This window comes from Embiotoca jacksoni, unplaced genomic scaffold (genome assembly GCF_022577435.1).
Source record: "Embiotoca jacksoni isolate LCO1_2020_lvr unplaced genomic scaffold, fEmbJac1.0.p SCAF_14, whole genome shotgun sequence".
Taxonomy (NCBI): domain Eukaryota; kingdom Metazoa; phylum Chordata; class Actinopteri; family Embiotocidae; genus Embiotoca; species Embiotoca jacksoni.
In genome coordinates this window covers 8127549-8150477 of record NW_027185274.1, presented here as the reverse complement: position 1 = coordinate 8150477, position 22929 = coordinate 8127549, and the positions used below count along the sequence as shown (strand labels likewise).

Below are 22929 nucleotides of genomic sequence, written 5' to 3'. Positions count from 1 at the left end.
AACTCAGCCACTGACCTACAAAGAAGAGTGATTGTTTTAGCAATTAAATAATTTAGAGAAAGTGTAAACCAACCTGCTGAATTACTGAAATAATAACAGTAACACAGTAACAGTTTATGCACAGGATGCTTGGGGGAGAAAACTACAGATTGCTCTCTGTACTGATTGTACACACACGGCAGAAAGAGTCAGAAAGTGTGTGTTGCATCTGTGTGCATATACAGTACCTGAATATGCGGTATGGTGTGGTGAGATCAAAGCTACGACGATCTGTGTCTTTAATATTTCCTACATTCATCTCAATGGATGTGATACCCAAACCAATACGATAGTCCTGGAGGGAAAATACAGAGAATTCATTTTTATGCTTTTGTTTTTCTTACATTATAGATCAGCAGTTCCATTTTAAATCACCCAACATGACACTACTCTTTCAATTCATCTTTAAAAAAAAGTATTTTGCAAAATAAAGAAAACAAAACACACATTTATTACAATTCTGTCATTTGTACAAACTATTAATCTCAGCAATCAAAAACTGGGGTTCTTACGTCTATATTTTTGTAGAGGAAGACTTTATCTGAGGCAACAACAGTGTATAGTTTGGAGCGTAATCCTCTGAGCTCCAAATAGCCCTGATAGTCTGGGGTCAATGGTGAACCAGGGTTCATGGTAATGCGACGAGGGCGCCCTCTGGTGTAGTCTTGCAGTACAGTCACCCACTCGTTTCTTTCAGCTGGAATGGATGAACAAACACATGCATGAACGTCACAAGCATGCGTTTAGTATATTCACAAATACATATTACATGCATATTGAAAACCCGTGCACGTGATATATATTACGAACAGCAGTAACACATATTATTCTGTATGTGTCTTATAACATACACAGATGATCAGAAAAACACACAGACCTTCACTTTCAGCCCTGAAGATGAAGGTTCGGTTGTTGGTGACAACCTCAAATTTCAGTTCCCCCACACTGGTCACATTAGTGATGAACGCTGTGGAGATGATCCCCTTTGAATACACCTCCTACAACACACAGCACACACAGCAACTCGTCTGTTACATCCAACTTGTCTATTTTAGGTGTGTGTAGTTTCACATACAGAGTTTGTGTGTGTGTGTGTGTGTGTGTGTGTGTGTGTGTGTGTGTGTGTGTGTGTGTGTGTGTGTGTGTGTGTGTGTGTGTGTGTGTGTGTGTGTGTGTGTGTGTGTGTGTTTCACAGGGATATGTGGGACCTCATGACACCATCACTTTGTGCATGTGTTTGTGTGTGGGAAACATGTGTGTGCTGTTACCTTTTCATTATCAAAGTATCTCAGATAGTCAATATCTAGCTTTACCCATCGTCTCTGGTAATAAAGAGCCCTGTGTATGAGGACACACGTAGAAAAACACATTAATTATAGTTAGTTATAGTTGTTTACTGTGGTTCTTTACGCTCAACGTTAAGTCTTTAAATCAGTTGATCTCCCGTTTTAGCAGAACCTCAGTTTGTGAGTGTGTTTGTGTGGTCAGTTGTACCCCTGAGGCGGATTCTTGTCCAGCCAGCCCATCTTGATGACAGCAGAGAGCTGAGAAGTGTCTTCTTTGGTGGTTGAAGGCAGTTTGCCCTTGTCTGGCAGGTAGACACTGCCTTGCGCCTCGCTGATACCCCCATACTGCCACAGGGTAGGACTTTGGGTGCAGAGAAATAGGCATGAAAACAATTACACACGTAATAATCACTATCAACTCTTACAAATCAAGTTTTAAAGTTTAAGTTAGATCAGTCATGCAAATGTATTAATTCAATAAAGAAGACAACAAAGTCTTGATATAAGCTCTAATGACCTTGTCTAAAATCCTGAAAGAACGGTATCATGCAGCTGGATATTTCATCTTTTGTGGATAGAATAGATGGTAAGTGGGCATCCCAAAGGAGCAAGTAGCATTTCTATACCAAATAGAATATGTAGTGTGATCAGACCTGTCTCAGTTCACCACACTTTCATTATCACATTGCACAACTTGACAACATCAACCAGTTCACAGCTGGTCTAATGTTACATTTTGCATAACAGCATTGAATGTTTTATGAATGTAGTGTATTTTAAAATTAACAAGATATAGCAACCACAATGGCCTGTTACAAAATAACCAAAATGAAAAAGCAAGAAAAGTTTGCGGGCATCATTTTACATCTATTTTGAGTTTGTGTAACTGTTTTGTTTGTGTGTTGTTGCATGACTCACTCATCATCCTCATCCAACAGCTCGTCATCACTGCACAAAGAATTGTACCGCCCCTTTTGGCGACCAGGGACTTGCAGGGACATATCCTATTGGAGGGGACAACATGTAATTCACATAATACAGCTGGAGAAAAGGAGGGAGAGAGTAATCGAAGAAGACATTCCCGCTAACTCTGCACACTCTCACCCTGTCAGCTGTGTTCATTCGATGAACACCGGAGTAAACAAAGTCTGGATCCTCGTAGTCATCGGAATAATCCTCGACCGAACCCAACCCTGAGAGAGGATGCAGGAGAAGAGAACACAGTGGAGTTGTACAGTTTTAGTCTTGTTGTTGAAGTGTGGTTTGCAGGGAAACATATACATACCATGATGTCCTATAATGCAGAGAAAAAAGTATATTTTGTTTCTATAATAACAAACAAACAAAACAGATGATGTCAGCATTCAGATTCTAGTTTTCAATTTGGAGGAGAGGGAATTTCTTTACTGGCAAATGCCTCAATTAACCATAACGCAACACAAGAATCTCATAAAAGGCTTATTCCCTTTGCATAAGGGGCTGACTTGCTTTTTGGTTTGGAACAACAGTAATATTATTGTTCTGTAATAGCATATTTAGTAATATGCAGAGAAAATGTTTGATTTTGTAGGTTTTTAATTTAGAGTCGAGTCATTAAAACCATTCTGATGAATAAACATCCGATTTGAAGCGAATACATTTACACACTCACTCTGGGTTGATACTGTTGAAGCAGTTTTGGGAAATGCGGAAAATACTTGTTGAACGGGAAGTCAATCAGATTAATAATAGTGAGTTATTTAGGTCAGGATTAGTGCTCGTTTGAACATGCACAAACTAAATGCATGAGGTACTGGGCCTATACCAGGTGTTAATTTGTCTGTGTGGTACGAGTCTCTCTCTCTGTATTCATTTATTTTAAAACTAGTTATTCAGGTTGAGCACCTGCAGTTAATAACAAATATTAGCACATACTCTGGCATGCAGGATCAGCAAAACAACTTCAAACTGAAACCGTCATTTATACGCGAGAAACATACAGTGGCCACAGACTATGCATGCAAAAGGCTGCTTCGGAATCAACTTCTTAATTAGTCTTAATAACTTTATAGTATGTGCAATAACTGGTCTATCAAATTGTGCATAACCCTCCAATCCTCTTCTTTTCTCTGTTCATTTTAGTATTAGTCGTTGTATGCCTGTATATTTTATGGTGATCATGCCTTTTTTCCAGAAAATTAAAAAGATTTAATTTAAAATGACAATTGTCGGCTAATTTTACCCGAGTACCATCAGCTAACATTTTTACCCTTGTGGCTGTAGCCTCAAAGTGAGAGTAGTATTTCCATTGGTATTTAAAATGTCATTTTACAGAATGTATTTTTAAGCATAAACTGTATGTTTAAATACTGCGCAAATACTTCAGATTTAGGTCTGAGCTCCACATTTTAGTTAAAAAAAAATAACTGCAGCCCAAATGTCAAAATGGGATAAATCTGACACGAGCTGCAGGTTGACTGTAACCGTTGACTGTTTGTTCACAGCACTGAAACAGTGGACTGGAGCACTGGTTAAGCCTAAAGTCGAGTGAAGCTGGAAAAATCATCTGGAAGTATAGGTTTCCATGAAATCAACTGTATCGGATGTAAACATGCAATTCATACGCATGGTATTCTCTATCTCTATATAAAGAAATGTGGGCTTCAGTATATTTCAACCTGCAATCCATAAAAACCTAAAAGAAGGATTATATGTACAAACACCCCGTTGTAGACCCTGACTATAAACCAAGATGTCTTTAGTTGAAATGTAGCAGGCAACCTTTGTTGCATATTGTTTATCACCCATTGCCCCTAAATAAATGCAGATTATAGACCTTCTTGTACTCACGGTGAGGTTGGGGGATCCTCCTAGCAGGCAGAGCCGGCTGTGTGTCGGGCTGAGTCGATTGCTGTGCGTGCTCTTGAGTTTGGAATGTCCTGATGCGCGGTGGGATCTGTGGAGTTTGGGCTTTCTGCACCTCATCAGTGCCTGTCTTGATGGGAGATGGGCTGGAGGATAGAGAGGTACGGGACAGGTCAACAGAGGTTTGGGGAGGAGGAGATGAGTCCTCGGACACCATGGTAGTCTCAGGTCGACTAAAAATTCCACACAGACGGCCGAGAGAATACATCTTCTGTTGGGAAGGAAGGTGTTCTCCTTCTGACACCCTCCTCCTGCTCCTTTCTCATTCAATAGTAAAAAGATAACCCATTTGAGATTTGACTCCAGGCACAAACTATAGAACTCTGGTTGCAGGCAACAAAGTTGTGCAGAGCTTTTGCTCAAAAGAACTTATAAAAGTCACAAAACCGTATGAAGGAAAAAAAAAATACTCTGGTAACCTCAGAACAAATTATTGACTGAGATTATGAATCGAGTTTTCTTCAGCGGTACTAGAAGTACCCCAGAGTGATCCCAGATTGTGACACACGTTTGTCCCTCTGCTCTCCTCCTGACTGTCTAGTTTTCTTTCTCTACTTCTGGTTTAAGCAGCAAGCCCGAACCTGCATCAGCCGTAAGATACCATCTCCATGTAAATACAGAATACCTGTGGATACCCTGTAAATGCATGCTAACCTACACACACACACACACACACACACACACACACACACACACACACACACACACACACACAAGTACAATGTTTACGCGCTGGCGAGGAGCCAATACACCAAAAATTCTAATGTGACAACTTGAACAACAACAATTTCTATTAGTCATTACTGTGGTTATTGACATTTTTAAGATGGCACCATGTACACAGCACAGCTCCCCTCTTTTTATTTGCAGTTATATTTTGACTAGCCACAAGACAGCCCAAACTTTGCCAATCAGATACGGCGATCACAGCAGGAACAGAAAACAAGGCTCCTTTCATAGCTATCTCGAGCAACCTTGGCCATCACTTGCCTGTCAAATCCTACTGAAGTGCAGTTAGTTAATGGATGTTGAGTCACGTCATTAAATAAGAGAGAGCATTCATTTTATTTAGTATATAATACAAGAGAAGTCCTTGCATCCACATAATAGACAATACATTCTTCTTTATGAGTCATCTTCAACACTGGCTGTTGTATTTATTACTCGTACTACAGAGACAGTTGATAGTTACTTGTGAGAGCCGTCACCATGTTGTCAATCGTACAGCAGTTCTTGTGTGATTGAGTTCATTTGCAGAGAAAAACAAAGCAGCAAAATACAGTTTATGATTTGACAGGTTTGGTTAAATTCATGCCGAACCCGGTCTGAAGTCATTTGACCCTAACTACTAAGTAGTATCAGAGTATTTGCACCACTAATAGTAATATTTCAGGAAAGTTGGTTAAATAGCAATATAGTACTGTTTATAATATTACGATAATTCTTTTTTAGCACAATAATCATTACATGAATATTAAATACCAGAACATCCCTTGTGAGTATACACGTAAATAAGAAAACTCCCATATGTTCACATTGTGACACTTCTGATACATTCATTTCCTGACACTTCTTAAGGGCCGGGGTCGTAGTGGTGAAGCAGATCTTACACATACTTCTCCCTTGCTAGTTCCTCATGTTTTTTTCTCAGGGATCTCGAGATGTTCCCATGCTACACTGTGTGTACACTACAATCTATTCAGGGAATTCTGGGACTACCCGAGAGTCTCCTCCTGGTTGAACACACCTAAAATACCTCTATTGTGTAACTATACACACAGGGTCAGTAGGCCTGATGTTAGGAAAATAACATTGATTCTTCAGATATTACCCACTCTACACATTTACTAATCTGTACATGCAAAACAAAAAACAGCACCCATGTTAATGTGTTTGGAAATGTGAAGCAAATGTACATAATCACAGTGCCTTAAAAGTATATGCGGTACATATTTAATTATAAAAAGAACAACTCTTCCATTATTGTATTTTAACTATTAGTTTGGGTATTTTCATAATCTACATTTTCCTGCATCATTTATAGTCACACTGATAGTTTACGACTAGGTTTGCAAGTACATGGGGTTCAATATGTTGTATGTATTGTTTTAGGACCACACAGTACAAGACATTGGCCTGATTGACAGCTTTTCTTGCTGCTTACTTTTTATAATGTTACTACTTTATTAGTTTTTGTTTGGGTTAGTCACAAAGACACAAACCAAAAAGTTGTAAAATGAATGGATTTATACAATGTAAAACTTCATATAAACCATTTCCATGCTGACAGGAAAGTCAAGAGTGAGCACATAAGCCTGTGGTTTCATTCTGTCCAGTATTGGGAAAGTTCCTCTTTATTCCTCACTCTTTTTTGAATTTCCTTCTCATAACAGCCCCAATAATATCTTTCAATTGGACATGAGCTATACATTACACATTGTAGGAAACAGCTTGAGATGAGACATGAACAAGACTACGTCAAAACCTAGTGTTTGGCAAGACTGAGTTTCATACATAGTCTTGACAGTCTAAAATAAAGGCTTCAGACAAATAATATTACTCGTGGAAAATGGTGGCTCAATTCAGACCACATGGGTCAAAGCAGCAAAGCTATTTAGGATGTATCAAAAAAGACAAGAAAAAAAAAATATATTTAAACAGATTGTATTTAACAGGTATAATGAAACAGATTATGTGTGTGTGTGTGTGTGTGTGTGTGTGTGTATATATATATATTCTTTTTAAATTAAACAAACTATTTATTAGCTCCGTTTAACAATAATGAAAGAAAATCACACACAAAACTGACAATGACAGGAAACTGCCCTGTTCCTATTTCTCAGGAAGAGTGCCGAGAGGGGTCCGTTCACTCGCTTCTATATTTAACATGGTCTCTTTTAACCAACAGATGACAGCAATTACCGTTCCTTTCTCCTCCCACACATCTTTTGGACGTGAACTTGTTTTAAAGCCATAACTATTTACCCAACAATACGTAATGTACCTTTTGTTTGCGGTGTTGACAAACAAGAAGCATTCTAGGCAAGCATGTGTTTACTGCATGGCTTCCCTGCCATTCTTTGGTCTAAAATACAAGCTCAATGTGGCAGTTTGACCCACCAGACCAACAGCAAACTAACTGACCCTTTCACATTTTTTTCATGACTAAACATGCCAGGATTGCAAAACCCCCTCCTAATTGTTTGTTTTGTGATCTTCACAGAAATACAGGTAACCTACCAATACCACCATTACTTCCTGGGTCTCGCACAGGATCAATATAGCTTTAAACTGCTTTCCTCTGCTCACTAACAGCACCTAATTCTCTGTTCATGAAAATTAGTGCAGCACAGCAGCAACTCAGCAGACAGCTTGACCACAGCCAGAAAGAAAGACTGCCTTGTTTGCAACACTAACACGGAGCAGAGTGAGGAGGGGGAAGAAAAAGACGGAGCGCATGCTAAAGATCGGTAAAGACGGAGAGGAGGCACGTAGAGATATGATTTGTATAAATTTTACCTGTCACGACATGTTCAAAAGGAGTCCTCTTCCATGATGATACAACAATCTTAAACACACATGCACATCAAAAAGCAGGAGGAAATGACAAGTGAACCAGAAGATGGGAGGAGGCAAAACGTCACTCTGACAAAGAAACAACAGGGTAACAAAAGAGCGAGTGAATGTGTTCTGAAAGAGGCGAGAAAAAAAGTCTGAGGACAGTTCCCAGTGCCAAATCACTTCTTTCTCTTTCTCTTTCTGTCTCTCTCTCTCTCTCTATATATATATATATATATATATAAATATTTATTTATATATTTTTCCCTCTCTCTTTCTGCACGTCACTCACAGATGCTAATGAGGAGAGTTTTTAGTTTTTAAACTGCTCTTACTGGTTCTCCATTGCAACTTCCTCCCTATCTCTACACTTACTTTCCCTTTAAAAGAGAGAAAGATGCATACCTTACTAATGATGCAACTACTCCAAAACCTGAGGTGAGACCTTAAGTTTCTTCTCCTTAAAGGTGACAAAGCACACAGAGTAAAAAAAAAAAGACCTTCTAATTTTCTGCACTATCAGGAATTACACAAAATATATAACAGATATCATTAAAAAAAAAAAACTCCTACAGTGTCATATAGTGAAACTACTTTGTTGTGGGAAAACGTGTGGCTTCTGTAGGCATTCTGCAAATCTGCAATATTGCAAACACGTCCGTGTTTACAAAACACTCTAAAGGCAAGAAACAGGCAAAACAATAGTCCCAGTGCAAAATATTGTAACACTGAAGTGAAGAAAAGGTCTCTACACAGCCTTTGAAAAAAACAAAAGCACCTCGGTGGCAACCACAAGACAGACGACAGCCTAACAGAGAGGCTCCATTTGCTCATAGCTGTACTTTCAACAGGCCACTGAGCTCAATGTTTCCTCAGAAGGTCAAAGTGATCAGCCCCTTGTTTCAAGGAAGCGTTTGGTTTTACTTTCAGGAAGTGTTTAAAAGTCCCCGGCACCACCTTATCTTTCATAACTGATAGTAAAGGAAGCAAGAGATGTCTTCGGCCAACAGATGGCAGTGCATTCAAATAAGAACTCATTTCAGGAGGTGAGATCCTTGGCCATTTCTCAATTAAATTGATCTCACAACCCAGAGAAACACTAACACAAACCACTGACAATCAAATAGATTATGTTTTCTCATTTTTCTTTAACGCAGCACAACTTTCCACGCTAAGCTGTTTTTAAGGTAAGGTAGTGAGACCAACCAAAATAAAGCAATCTCATGTTATTCTTTTCTTTAAAATATTACAATTATATTACATTATTTGATAATTAATAAATACAGGCAACACAGGAAAAAAAACAGACAGGTAATTTTGGAACCACAGTAAAGACCCTTTTACATTAGTGTTGCAACACACACATTACACAGTCCATGACCGAAATGCTGTACGGTATCTGGAAACAACTTAATGCTGACAGTGTGCTTTTCTTTTTTTACGCAAGTACTGTGAAAGAGAGCCCAATAGAAAACCACAAACACTGCAAAATGAGAGAGCTGCAATAGAAGTGTCCATTTAAAAAAAAGGCCTTACCTGAGGGTCCCGGGAGACTGCGCAGGAAACCGCTGTGGGATTGGCGGAGGACCTTTACATCCTGCCCAGACTTTTGGAGGGAGAGGTGGAGCATTTCTGTCATGGTTGGGGGAGCCGGTGGGAGAAGATTTTCTTCCTCCATCACCAAGATGTTGGGCAGGTGGCTGAATGGCTAACGTCTGAGGTGGTGCTTTTGTAGGGGTGGAACGTGGGGACACAGATGGGCTCTTTAAGTCTGGAACTTTGACCGCATGTCTGTCCGGTTTAGGGGAGTGAGAGGGTGGAGGAGGAGATGAGGGGCACAGGGAAGAGGTGAAGCGCTGTGGAGGGCAGTTGGGAGTGCTTCGTGGAGGGACCGGAGGTAAAGAGGGGTCAGACGTTGGAGAGACAAGGGGGCTCGGGGTACAGTCAACTGGGGCGCCAGTGCGAAACTTAGTCCTCTCTCTCGGCACAGGCTTCTCCCCCTCTCCATCCAGTCCTCCCTTCCTCTCTTCCTCTTTTCCTCCTCGAGCTGCACTTTGTCTTTGCCCAGGAACTGGCTTCTTCTCTCCTTCTCCACTGCTCTCTTGCGTTCTGGACACTTGTCTCTCCTTGGGGAGTGGTTTCTCTCTCTCCCTAGGTGCAGGTCTCAATGCCTCTTCATCTCCCTTCTCACCTTCCGTAAGCAGATATTTTTCTTCCACCGCGACGGGCACAGGTCTCTCTCTCGCCAAGACTTCAGCATGATCCGTTTCCTGCGATCTCTCAGACTGTGCAACAGGAGAGTGTGTGTCACAATGACCATGTGTTTTGTTCAGGCTGGCCAGCATGCGTCGCTGGTGACCTGGCAGGGTGATGCCCATCCGCTCCAGCTGCTCTGCTGTGAGGTGGTGGCACTGATGTAACGTTGCCAAGCCGGCGTCTTCAAATGCCTCGGCGTACTGCTCCAGACGAAGCACGCACAACCAGTCCCACACATTCCCATAGGATTCAGACTCAGACATGGTTGATGTGTATGCGTGTGGCGCATGAGTGACGGTCCACGTCCACAGAGAAAATGCAGACCTTCGACACCTCAGATCATGACTTGGACAACCTGTGGAAGAGACAAAACATGAACATGGTCCCTGTAAAAGAAAGGCATTGCATCCCTTCGAGAAAAGAAATGGTGTCAATGAAGGTTTTTTTTTTTTTTTTTTACAAAGAACAAGTAAAACAGCAGCTATTGCCCAAAACAAAGACTTTTTTTCCCTGGATTTCAACTGACTGGAAACCTTGTTTTAGATTCTCAAAATGAATCATTGTGCATCACATGAGTCAATATACCACTCTATTTTGAGAAATCCTGTATTGTGAAATGCGCTATGGTGTAGTAATAATTTTGGATGCAGACAAATGAATCATTATCATTAATAAATCAGTAAAATTGTAAAACTATAAGTGATTGGCATGTTTATAAAATGAAAGCAGCTGTGTTAGAGTTATGCAAGATAAACGGTCAAGGGTGATGGTCCGTCATCTCGGTAAAGAGGAAGTTGTTTTAATGCCTCAACACTAAGATTCTCCTGCAGTTAAGTCATTTTGGTAAAGACTGTCATCTTCAACAGCATCTCTGCTCACTTTAGTGTCTGGTTTGAACCCCCGAAACTGCTAGTAGGCCTGTATTTCTTTTCTCTAATCTGTTCCACATAAGGCCCACTCACCACAATCTCAGGGTCGGGCAAACATTAAAAGTATGTTTATTATTTCCAAACTAATATTGTTTTTGAGAGGCCAACACACAGTCGGTACTATCGCGCTATCACAACTATGGGAGGAAGTACGAGCATACAAAGCATGTTCACAGACACTCACTCAATTCTCCATAAACCTCTCAAACACACACTTCAATGCTGCACAAGTGGATTTAAGATTGGCTTCCCTAAAAGCCTTCACATTAGCTCTCCCATTAAAGCACTTTCCACTCCAGATTTAGTTTTTCTCATGCACTACGTCTTGTCATATTAATAATGTAACTCATGACAGTGTTCAAGCTGCCTAAAAAAAAAATGTTCATATGCAGATCAGTCACAACTCCAGGCCTTGATTAACAAACAGTATTCACATGATGCAAACCTGCCTGAATGGAGGCAATCGCTCAGGAAGCACTGTTCTGATGCATGAACAAACTAAAGCTATCAAAAACAACCGAAAAGGTCATTTTTCACCGCAATAATTTAGGACACCACCACCAAAAGCTATTTTCTGCTTTCAAAATTATTAATCAAACAGATACTGCTTTCACTGCGTTTTGTTTCTGTGCCTCATATTTTTAACCGCAGGGGAAGCTGCTGTTTTTTCAGACAGAGCCACAAACACAGTATTTCCTCAGCGCGCACACACGTTTTAATGAGGGACACTCCACACTAAATATCACTTGGACCAAGGTGCCTGATATGGGACTAAATGGAAATTAAAATACAATGTTTTGGTAAGATGTATTCTTCACTGAAAGCAAAGCCAAGACACAGGATAGGGTAGGTGTCTGTGAATTAATAAATCATGTCTAAAGACTGTCTAAACTAGACTTTCTCTTAGAAGACAGGATAAACGTCTCTATCTGCCTCGATTCGTTTTCATTCGAAGATTTAGCATTTTCACTGTTAAATTCAAATTTGGAAAATTACTGTTACAAAAAACAAGCTGACATTTCACATACACTCTCTACAAATAAAATCTTTATTACACAGACAAATTAGCTCCCAAGCTAGTAAGAGATTTTGCAAAACAGGACATCTTTAATAACACTGTATACATTATTTGGTGACTGGAAGAAAGGGTTGTTGAGGCTGTGAGCACCCAGAAGCTCATTCTAGAAATAGATATTTGCCAGAGTGTGACTGTGGTGAAATGAGTGCATTTCATTTCCTGTCAAATGTTTCCTCTAACTAGGCAGGGACCACAGCGTACAGGGACAGTATTATTCTTCTCGCTGATCAAACACAGTTCCTATTTTTGAATTGAGGAACTCAGACACAGTCCATGCAATGAATTACAGTCTGATTGGTCTTCAGCGGCCCATAGGGTGTTACTCACACACTAAACACACAAACAGACTCTAAAAAAATATATTAGAGCACACAAGCACATTTAATAAGCAGATGTCAGCATCATTAACCAGAAAGTGTTTTTTTTACCTCAGCACTTTGTTGCAGAGCCTTAACTGTGTGTGTGTGTGTGTGTGTGTGTGTGTGTGTGTGTGTGTGTGTGTGCGTGCGTGCGTGCGTGCGCGCACGTGTTAATAAACATTAAGGAACCACTAATACAGAAGGTGATAAAAACAAAGGACAACAGTTACAGTGGTGTGAAAAAGTGTTTGCCCCCTTCCTGATTTCCAATTTTTTTGCATGTCTGTCACACTTAAATGTTTCAGATCATCAAACAAATTTAAATATTAGTCAAAGATAACACAAGTAAACACAAAATGCAGTTTTTAAATGAAGGTTTTTATTATTAAGGGAGAAAAAAAAAATCCAAACCCACATGGCCCTGTGTGAAAAAGTGTTTTCCCCCTCCTGTTAAAACATAACTTAACTGTGGTTTATCACACCTGAGTTCAATTTCTCTCGCCACACCCAGGCCTGATTACTGCCACACCTGTTCTCAATCAAGAAATCACTTAAATAGGACCTGCCTGACAAAGTGAAGTAGACCAAAAGGTCCTCAAAAGATAGACATCATGCCGAGATCCAAAGAAATTCAGGAACAAATGAGAAAGAAAGTAATTGAGATCTATCAGTCTGGAAAAGGTTCTAAAGACATTTTTAAAGCTTTGGGACTCCAGCGAACCACAGTGAGAGCCATTATCCACAAATGGAGAAAACATGGAACACTGGTGAACCTTCCCAGGAGTGGCCGGCCGAACAAAATTACCCCAAAAGCGCAGCGACGACTCATCCGAGAGGTCACAAAAGACCCCACAACAACATCCAAAGAACTGCAGGCCTCACTTGCCTCAGTTAAGGTCAGTGTTCATGACTCCACCATAACAAAGAGACTCGGCAAAAATGGCCCGCATGGCAGAGTTCCAAGACGAAAACCACCGCTGAGCAAAAAGAACATTAAGGCTCGTCTCATTTTTGCCACAAAACATCTTGATGATCCCCAAGACTTTTGGGGAAATACTCTGTGGACTGACGAGACAAAAAGTTGAACTTTTTGGAAAGTGTGTGTCCCATTACATTTGGCGTAAAAGTAACACCGCATTTCAGAAAAAGAACATCATACCAACAGTAAAATATGGTGATGGTAGTGTGATGGTCTGGGGCTGTTTTGCTGCTTCAGGACCTGGAAGACTTGCTGTGATAAATGGAACCATGAATTCTACTGTCTACCAAAAAATCCTGAAGGAGAATGTCCGGCCATCTGTTCGTGACCTCAAGCTGAAGCCAACTTGGGTTCTGCAGCAGGACAATGATCCAAAACACACCAGCAAGTCTACCTTTGAATGGCTGAAGAAAAACAAAATGAAGACTTTGGAGTGGCCTAGTCAAAGTCCTGACCTGAATCCTATTGAGATGCTGTGGCATGACCTTAAAAAGGAGGTTGGTGCTGGAAAACCCTCCAATGTGGCTGAATTACAACAACTCTGCAAAGATGAGTCGGCCAAAATTCCTCCACAGCTGTAAAAGACTCATTGCAAGTTATCGCAAACGCTTGATTGCAGTTGTTGCTGCTAAGGGTGGCCCAACCAGTTATTAGGTTTAGGGGGCAAACACTTTTTCACACGGGGCCATGTGGGTTTGGATTTTTTTTTTCTCTCTTAATAATAAAAACCTTCATTTAAAAACTGCATTTTGTGTTTACTTGTTATCTTTGACTAATATTTAAATTTGTTTGATGATCTGAAACATTTAAGTGTGACAAACATGCAAAGAAATAAGAAATCAGGAAGGAGGCAAACACTTTTTCACACCACTGTATGCGTGAATAACATTCACATCTCTTTAACTGCTGTTCATATGTTGGACATTTGTTGCCTCTCAGTCGTTTTTCTGTTAAGATAAGTGAAATCTGCTGCAATAATCCAAATGTGACATGGTCAAAATCACTTTAGATTTTCTTTGCTATATTAAAGCTGCAATGCTTCTTCGATTAATCCATTAGTTGATCGAAAGATCATTAATTGCTAGCTATTGTAACAATCATTTAATTGTTTGGAGTCTTTTTTTTTTTTTTTTTAATGAAAAAGTGCTCAAATTCTGTGATTCCAGCTTCTTAAACTTGAATATTTTCTTTTTTCAGAAATCCATGACAATAAATAACCTATTGGTTGCGGACTCTTGATTGGAACAAAACAAGACATTTTAGGCTCCTTCGGCTTCGTGTCGAAAGCTCTCACCTTGTTTTGACATTTAAAAGACCAAATAGAAAGAAGGTGCAGGTTCATCCAGCACTTTTTCAGTCGCTGCAAGCAACTTTTTTCCACTGTCGATAGAGGCAACCCGCTTCCTGTGCCTCACTAGACTTAACGTGACTTGGCTCTATCTCTGTAGATCAAGAAAGATCAAATTCATATTGATGCTTTCATCCGATTGTCGGTAGTAAAGCAAACAAGAATATTCAATAAACTGAGTGTTTTTTTGAACTGCTGAAAAGGCTGAAATCAACAGATTACCACCAAGCAGAAAACTGCAAAGGCGTCAGAAATTCTCTACAGTCATCGTAAATTTTTTTTTATCAACTGCTGACTTCCTATTCACGAAGCTTAATTTGTCTCCTTTTTTACATTTTTATTTTGGGCAGTTTTCAACCAGCATTTTGCACTCTGGACATTTCAAGTCATTTTTCCTCTCTCCACTCTCCCTCACTGTTCATCTCTCCCTCCCTCCATGTCTCTCCCACTCAGATGCCAATAACAGGGTCTCTGTGCTGCCTTCACAATGGAGCATTCTGTTGCCTGGGCAAGTACACGCACACACTGACAAGAAGGAAGGAAAAGCATGGTGGGGGCCCAATGTTCGAGTCTGCTCACACACTCTCAAACAAGTGCTCACCTAGTGATACCCTGTATACAAGCTGCGTTTGTTTTTGTGTGAAGGGGTGCCTCAGAAGTTGTGTTTCAGGTCTCATATCCCTTTTTTTGTTTTTTTACAGTCACAGACAGATAACCAGAAGGGTTGCTTTTTTTTTTTTTTTGTCTCCGTTTGCCTTCGCTAGCGTTGGCTCACAGCAGGTTTAACTCCGCTTGCCCAACCAGATTTTTAACTCAGTTTTTAAGTGCATGCTCTACCTCTCAGACCAGAATGAGATTATGTTATAAGACAATGCAACAAACTGTACAAAGATACAATTTGGTTTTCTCATTAACAGAACCGTCTTTGACCTGAGCAACAACTCGCAAAAACACACGACCACCCCTTCCTGCGCGTTTCACTCGTACACACACACCACATACAGAGTGGCACAGTTGTAATAAACAGTAAGCATTGTGTCAATAGGCTAAAAGTATATTATTAACTATAGTATCAGGCTATAAATCATTATATCACATACAGAATGTTTTAAAATTAAAACTTGTTAGTGTGGATGTAGCCTAGGTATCGAAGTTCGACACCCAGAGTTTGTGTGTGTGTGTGTGTGTGTGTGTGTGTGTGTGTGTGTGTGTGTGTGTGTGTGTTTACCCAGCTAAAAACGGCTGTTTGTTACCATCTTTGTACTTTTCTTGAATAAAAATAAACTGGGAGGGGCAACTCCAGAGCCAAGTTGTTAGCGCAGACCACGTAGATTCAAATGCCGTCAGCAGTATGTCCCCGTCCCCCTGATTCAAGGCCTGCCCGACCTTTTCTGCATGTCCTTCCTCTGCTCTTTAACCGCATATTTCCTGTTGTCTCTACTGCTCCTGTCTAATAAAAGCAAAAGTACCCCCCCAAAAAGAGAGAAAGAAACAGAGAACATTGCCTTAGTTTTCATTTTTCATTTCTTTGGATGGATATTTGGATAGATTTTATGTCCTAAGATGTCAGCTGCATTTTTGATTTTCGTGCAGCCCCTTCACTCTACCACTATCTAATTAGTACTGATTTCTTAGACGGGATATCATACTGTGATGCAAAACAGAAATTAAATGATAGCAGTGTGACTGTAAGCCTTCAGAAAAGGAGGGCGCCGAGTTAAACAGACAAGTAATAATACCAAGGATACCCGATACAGTGTATTACAAACACACTCAGCACACTGCATTGCTGTCTTGTTGTAATTTGTATACTAATTAGAGACGCATATAATCATAGCAGAAGTTTTTTTGTTTTTTTTTGCATATTCCTGCAGATGTGACACTGTACCCGTCGGTCAAAATAGAATATAATTGTATACGCCGTGCTAATATCCTGGATAATGCACTGTTTTAAAACAACACCCTTTTCAAATCAAAACCTTGTTCAGCATTACTTAGACTAATGTTTTAATGTGTGACACACGTGCTTTACAGTATGATTGATTATCGCCACTGGTGTATGCGATATATCCTGAGTTTGTCTTTACGACTGATGTTTAACAGATCACTCGTCCACCACTCTACCGTGTTACCTTGAGAAATGAACTTCCAATTTCCTTGAACGCGCCGAAAGGACGTTTTTTTTTTATCACCTGCCATCATGATATGAAACAAATACTAACAGACTATACAAATGTGAAGAATTCCTGAACTCTTCTTTAAAAAAAATATACCAGCGTAGAACTCGGGAGAGAGAAAGCCCTGCGAGACCAATTGCTAACAGTACAATATTAATTGTATGAATTAATTATGAATGATCTGTACCATCCGTGCCAAACTTCCAGTATAGAAATGGGTTTAATTGTTACGTCACTTTGTGCAGTGGCAACCTCAGCACGTAGTTGCCAACATTTCAACAGAACCTCTAAAGCTGCACTGCAGCCATTTTAACAACTGGAGGGAACAGCCCATTACACCACACAGCTCTGCATTGTGACGTACGAAACTCGGACTGGCTCAACACTGCCCAAAGTGCCTTCGCTCTGTGACCTCCGTCTGCGGATAATTAAACGATAACAAAATAAAAGCAGCACAGGCAATACGACTCCCTTGTCTCAACATGGATATCTGCCTCAAAAAAACCTACAGCATCAACCACATCCTGTGAACACGAATCACATTACCATAAATTTTAGAGTAATGCTCCTGGTCAAGAATTTCTTCACAACGCTCACCACCTACATGCCGACTTGACTGGCCGAATAACACACAGTGAAGTTGTTCGCTCTGCCGCCGCTCGATACGACAGATTTCTGAAATTGGTATTTTCAAAACTTTTCTTTTCACCCCAGATTGTTAATCAAGATGTTTTCCTTACAAGGATCGCTGAAAAACACACACACACACACACACACACATATAGGACATGACTCATATAGCCACGACCAGACCATAACAGTGCTGCTTTCAGCCCACTTTCAATTAGAACTGAATAGTGACTCAGTCCTGCCAGTACAGCAATGCATCCGAACAATGTAACTCTAGTGAACAACCTTGTGTACACACACACACACACGCTTATCGCTAACTGTTCCGGGTGCAACATTTCACAAAAAAGATGTTTCCCATGGCGACTCATCCCAACCTACAGACCCCATTTAACCGAAGAGTCCAATAAAATTTTTTTTTTTTTTTTAAAAAGACATGTTTTGACTTCAACACTTAGAAATTCCTCCCGATCATGATTTCCTCTCATGGTGGTTATCAGTTGATATTACTCAACGTGCATCAGTGCCCAACACAAAGTTACAAAAGAAACATTTTGAACACTCCAGGCGGTTACATCTTCCAGAATGACATCGCAGTTGTCTCTAAAACTGTTTTAACAAAAACTGCGATCGATCTTCATCTTGATATTCCGAGGAACATCTTCATTGCGGGACTGTTGGATTAGTTTTAGCTAAGTGTATCTCGCAATAATAAAACACATGCACTTGCACTCAGTTGGGAAAGGTTAAGGAAAACCATAGATATAATTAAAAAAAAAAAAAAAAAATGTTCCTGCATGTCAAACTAATCTCTCTTTCAGAAAATGCACAAACTCATCACAAAATAGTGTGTTCCTCCCTTTCCCTTGTGAAAAAGCCCAATCCTGAAGCCGAAATGATCATCTCGGGATACCGCCTCAATCGCGGGCTTCCAAGTTTTCACTTCTTTCACAGCCTGGCTTGTCATTTAGTCTGTCAGACAGCTCTATTCATCCTCTGCACAACCAAAAATTCCACCTCTCACCTCATTACAGAGTGATTCAGCAGCAAGTAATCATGTGAGTGCATGAGACAGACAGCGAGAGAGAGAGAGAGAGAGAGAGAGAGAGACAGAAAGGTGGTAGACACAAGAGATAGAGATTAACAAATCTTTCAGCTGCAACATGATGTCTTGGACCAATAAATAATTCAGAGCCAACAACCTTGGTAGAAGTACAATCCATCCAAGTCAAGATTTTTATAGTGACAGACTAAGAAATCTTGAGTTAAGGGGTTGAGAGTGATACTTATATCTGTGCCTTGATAAACAGCATCCTGTAGCACCACATTATGTGGCTCTCTGTGTACAAAAAAAAAGCAAACATTCACAGGCTTACTCACTACCAGTTTGTAGTTTAATGCAGGAGGGGAAAAAAAAGGTCAGTAGGGCCATGACATATTTGATGGTCACTTCTGCCAGTCTGCCAAAATAAAGATTTAGTAGGTCACTTTTGTGTTGCCCTTTTGGAGCAGGATATTATTGGCACTTAGCTTGTCCCGTACTAAAGCTCTCCAATTTATGGTAGTGATAAAACCATAAAAGTTGCATTAACTTTACTAAAACATGTTTCATATTGTGACTTATGCAGAAGAATTATATTGATTCAACCACAACAGCAGGGGACTTCATTTTCATGGATCAGTGAAACATTGAACAAACCAGTCATGCAAAATGTGGTCCATTTTCAGACTATTAACCCACATGCAAAGACTTCCTCTTTGGCTACACATCAGACAGGCTGTTTTTTTTATTTTGTTTTTTTTATTTAAAAAGGAAACGTCAAAGAAACAGAAAAAACACAGACACACTGATCTTAACTTATCTGAAATGAAGCATACAGTTTCACATATTGCTCACACCGTATTACCGCAGTGTAGGAACGCAAAACATTGCGCAAATACGTGAGCCGTGTCCTGGTGTACAAAAAAAAAAAAAAAAAAAAGCAGAAATAAGCCGATGTAGAAATCTTCAGGCACCAGCTACGAGGGTGTGGGTGGTCTAGTGTGGCGGTATAGCAGATCTCTACTAGGTTTAAAAAATGCTGGACCCTTGATGACCACCTGTCAACCAGTCCACCTGCTGCAATATACAGTTCAGGAACGACGAGAGGCTCTCTCTCTCCTGACGGCCGGGGACCAATCACCCGATCGATTAGTTTGGTTTTAACTACTTAAGTCAAGCCATCCACGACACCAGATTAGACGTAATGAATTCCGCCGGGGATCAACAGTCCCGTCAGGGGATGAACAGAGCAGCCTGAGACCGCTGAGAAGAAGAGAGAAAAAAAAAAAAAAACAGCCCCACCAGGTGACATTTACAGGTGAAGAATTATGTCATCCAATTTATTACCGCCGCGCTGCTGAAAACAGAAGTAGACGCGCGTGTATTCACCGTAATGACGTGTATTTTGCGGACCGGTGAGGATTTGTTGGCCCACCGAGCGCGCGTGTAGCTCCGCTAATGTTGTATTCGCCGCCGCGGGTCAAGCCGACGGTCAGCGCACGGACACTGAATGGACACGTTTTCAGCTGACCACCCCCCGGTGGCTTTATCCCGTTAAGTTTGCGTTTCTATTATTGCCCGCTGTTTGGAAAAAAAAAAAAAAAAAAAAGTTTCTCTCGGGAAAAAACAAAAAAAACAACTAAAGTTTTTGAACTATTGTCACAAACTTACCCTTACGCAGCTCCGTTAGGTGTCCGCCTCGCCGAGACACACTGACGTTTTTTGGCGTCGAAGTGAAATTAGCGACCGCGACTGCAACGCCAAACAGCGGATAGCATTTTTCTCACGGTTGAAACGCAGCAATAGCGACGACTCTCAAGGATCCAGTGAGAAGCTGCAGTTGGAGGACGTAAAGCGGTTTCCGGCGTGACCTTTCAAAATAAATACACACCCGCGACTTTAAACTATTCACCTTTTATTTGAAAGGCTCGCAACTTGGTTTTTTTTCTGGTGTTTGTCTTACTAACTGTAGATAACTTGATGCAGAAAAAAAAAAAAAAAAAAGCAAAAACCTCCGTAAGACCAATCATGTGACCACTGAGAAACACTGGACAGCCCAGTCTGTTCTGATGCAAATCCCCTTTAACCAGATATTACCCCACTTAGACCAAGGTCTAGCAATAACAACGACAAAATGCTCAATTACAAGTACATTTTAGTTAAGTAAAATGTGCCTAAGCATCAAAAGTATGCAAAACTGTGATACTGTTGAACAGACTAATCTACGTGCAACATTATATATATATATATATATTACTGTTTATATATTTTATATAAGCTATGTTATAGGCATATTAAAAGTTGCTACTCAAGTCCGAAAAAATATAGTGGAGTTAAAAACAACAATAGCCTATTGCCCTACGATGTGTAGTTTAGTGGACATATAAAGAAGCATCAAGTGGAAATATAAAGAAGCATCAAGTGGAAATACTCAAATAAAGTAGGCTTCAAGTAGTAGCTACTTTAAGTAAGATTAGACAACAGTATATTTATAATTTCTTTGAAAAGATCATTTCCCCAAAATTTTAAAAAAACAGAAAGAAATAAACACAAGAAAAATTTTAACTGGATTTTGGAGGTTTAATTACTTATATGTCTCACTCAATAATTATGTATCATTACACCTAACTCCAATTACTGCAGTCAAATGAGAAGAAGCCAACAATTTTATATTTCTGTTATTGGTTCCTGTTCTGTCAATGAGCCCACCATGTGGTATGATTAGGTATAGTCTTAAAAATGATTTACTGTGACCAAGAAATATTTTTGAACAGACATTATTCCTGAGATGGCGGTGATGTGGCATAAATGGAATCAGACAGGCTGCTATGATTTTTTTTTAGTTGTAAGGTCCCATAGGAACCAGAAGAGGGCAACCACTCATTAGCTTGTAGATGGTTTTCAAAATGCATCAAGTTCGAAAAAAAACAAATACAAAATGATAAAGAGAAACAGTAAAAAGAGAATGTTGCATCTCAATGAACCTTACATTTTTAAAGAGGATTCCTTTGATTGCATTTCAGCCAAAGTGAAAAGAGTCAGTAAGATGACAGAAGCTTGAGAAAAAGGCATGCAGGTGTGCTGTAAAAGTCATAAGGTAGAACAAATTGGAAGCATTAACTTCCTGATGTCCCCAAAGACTCCACACATAAATCACTTTAACGGTATCCCACTTGTGAGTTTACCTGGCTGACAAAGGTCACATTTCACCGTGATCCACCAAAGCTATAATGGTCATGATGGTTTGATGCTGAAAGGACAATGCTTGTTATTATGGCCTCTATATCTGAGTCACTAATTTGATTAAGTGTTTGGTTCCCTCACGTCATAGTCGAGGGCCCTGCGTGAGCAACACACTGACTCTATGACAAGTCAGTGACTTGGCAGTATGTTTCTCATTTCACTTAGGACCTGGGGTAAAGATACAGTAGGCAGAATGGACCAAAAAGATTAGTTTGAGAGAAATAGGCTGGAAAATGGAAGAATAAAGGAGAGGTGAAAATAGGTAGAGGAAGTTGAAGTTGAAGATGGAATAGAGGGAGCAGCAATTAATGAACGAGTTTGAGAGTGTAGAGGAGACAAAATGGGACAGGATGGGAATGAATGAGGGAGAACAAATGACTGAGATTAAAGAAGTGGCATAGGAAGAGAAGAGACGGTGAAAGTTGGACAGGAAAAGGTGTGGAAAAGTAATGCACAGAAGGGGATCAAAGGAGCGGTCTGCATGAGGAGAGGACGAAAGGATGGATGAGACGATGAAGAGGAGGATCTAAAGAAACAAGGGCAGAGAGGAGGAGAATTTGAGGAACAGAGTAAGGGGAGAGAATACAAGAGATGGTGGGAGAGGGAGTGGGAGAAGAGATGAAGAGGAGGTGGGGTGGCGATGAGTCATCACCAGGCTATCAGCCCTGGTGGGCCGGGTTGCTGTGGGGGTGGCAGTGTGACACATATGCAGAAACACACACACACACACAGGGTTGCTGGCCGACATGCTGCTTATGTGTCTCCTCCTGCTGTGGAGGAGGGAAGACAATACAGGGATGCCACTGGGACACAGTTCACAGTCGCGCGCATGCAGCCCTTTCCTCTGACACACACACAAGCACGCACACGAAATGATGATGGCTGGGCGTGAGCCCTCATTAAGACTCTGAGGATAGATGGATGGTTATATACAAGAGCAGAGGGATAAACAATCAATACAGCTGTAGGAAAGAACAAAAAGTAGAGAGAAGGAGGAACACCAGAGCTGCACACACCTCATGCCTTTTGTGCATCTCTCGCATACACTTTCCTTCATCATTCATACTTTATTAGGTGGTGCATATGCAGAGGCGGATGTTG

At 40.4% G+C, this 22929-nt stretch overlaps 1 protein-coding gene across 3 annotated transcripts in view; it reads right to left on the bottom strand.

The window, feature by feature from the left end:
* The window catches only part of LOC138197176 (arf-GAP with Rho-GAP domain, ANK repeat and PH domain-containing protein 1), a 48270-nt gene extending 27895 nt beyond the window's left edge, over window positions 1–20375 (bottom strand). For all 3 annotated transcript variants that reach the window (XM_069147812.1, XM_069147811.1, XM_069147814.1), the window contains exons 1-10: window positions 20257–20375; window positions 9324–10398; window positions 4155–4315; window positions 2430–2518; window positions 2244–2329; window positions 1534–1686; window positions 1308–1377; window positions 917–1037; window positions 552–736; window positions 228–334 (exon numbers count right to left, since the gene is read on the bottom strand). In XM_069147812.1, the coding sequence (XP_069003913.1) occupies window positions 228–334; window positions 552–736; window positions 917–1037; window positions 1308–1377; window positions 1534–1686; window positions 2244–2329; window positions 2430–2518; window positions 4155–4315; window positions 9324–10306 (1955 nt within the window). In that variant the 5' untranslated portion in view covers window positions 10307–10398; window positions 20257–20375. The remainder of the gene's footprint in view (window positions 1–227; window positions 335–551; window positions 737–916; window positions 1038–1307; window positions 1378–1533; window positions 1687–2243; window positions 2330–2429; window positions 2519–4154; window positions 4316–9323; window positions 10399–20256) is intronic.
* Window positions 20376–22929: the final 2554 nt, after the last annotated feature.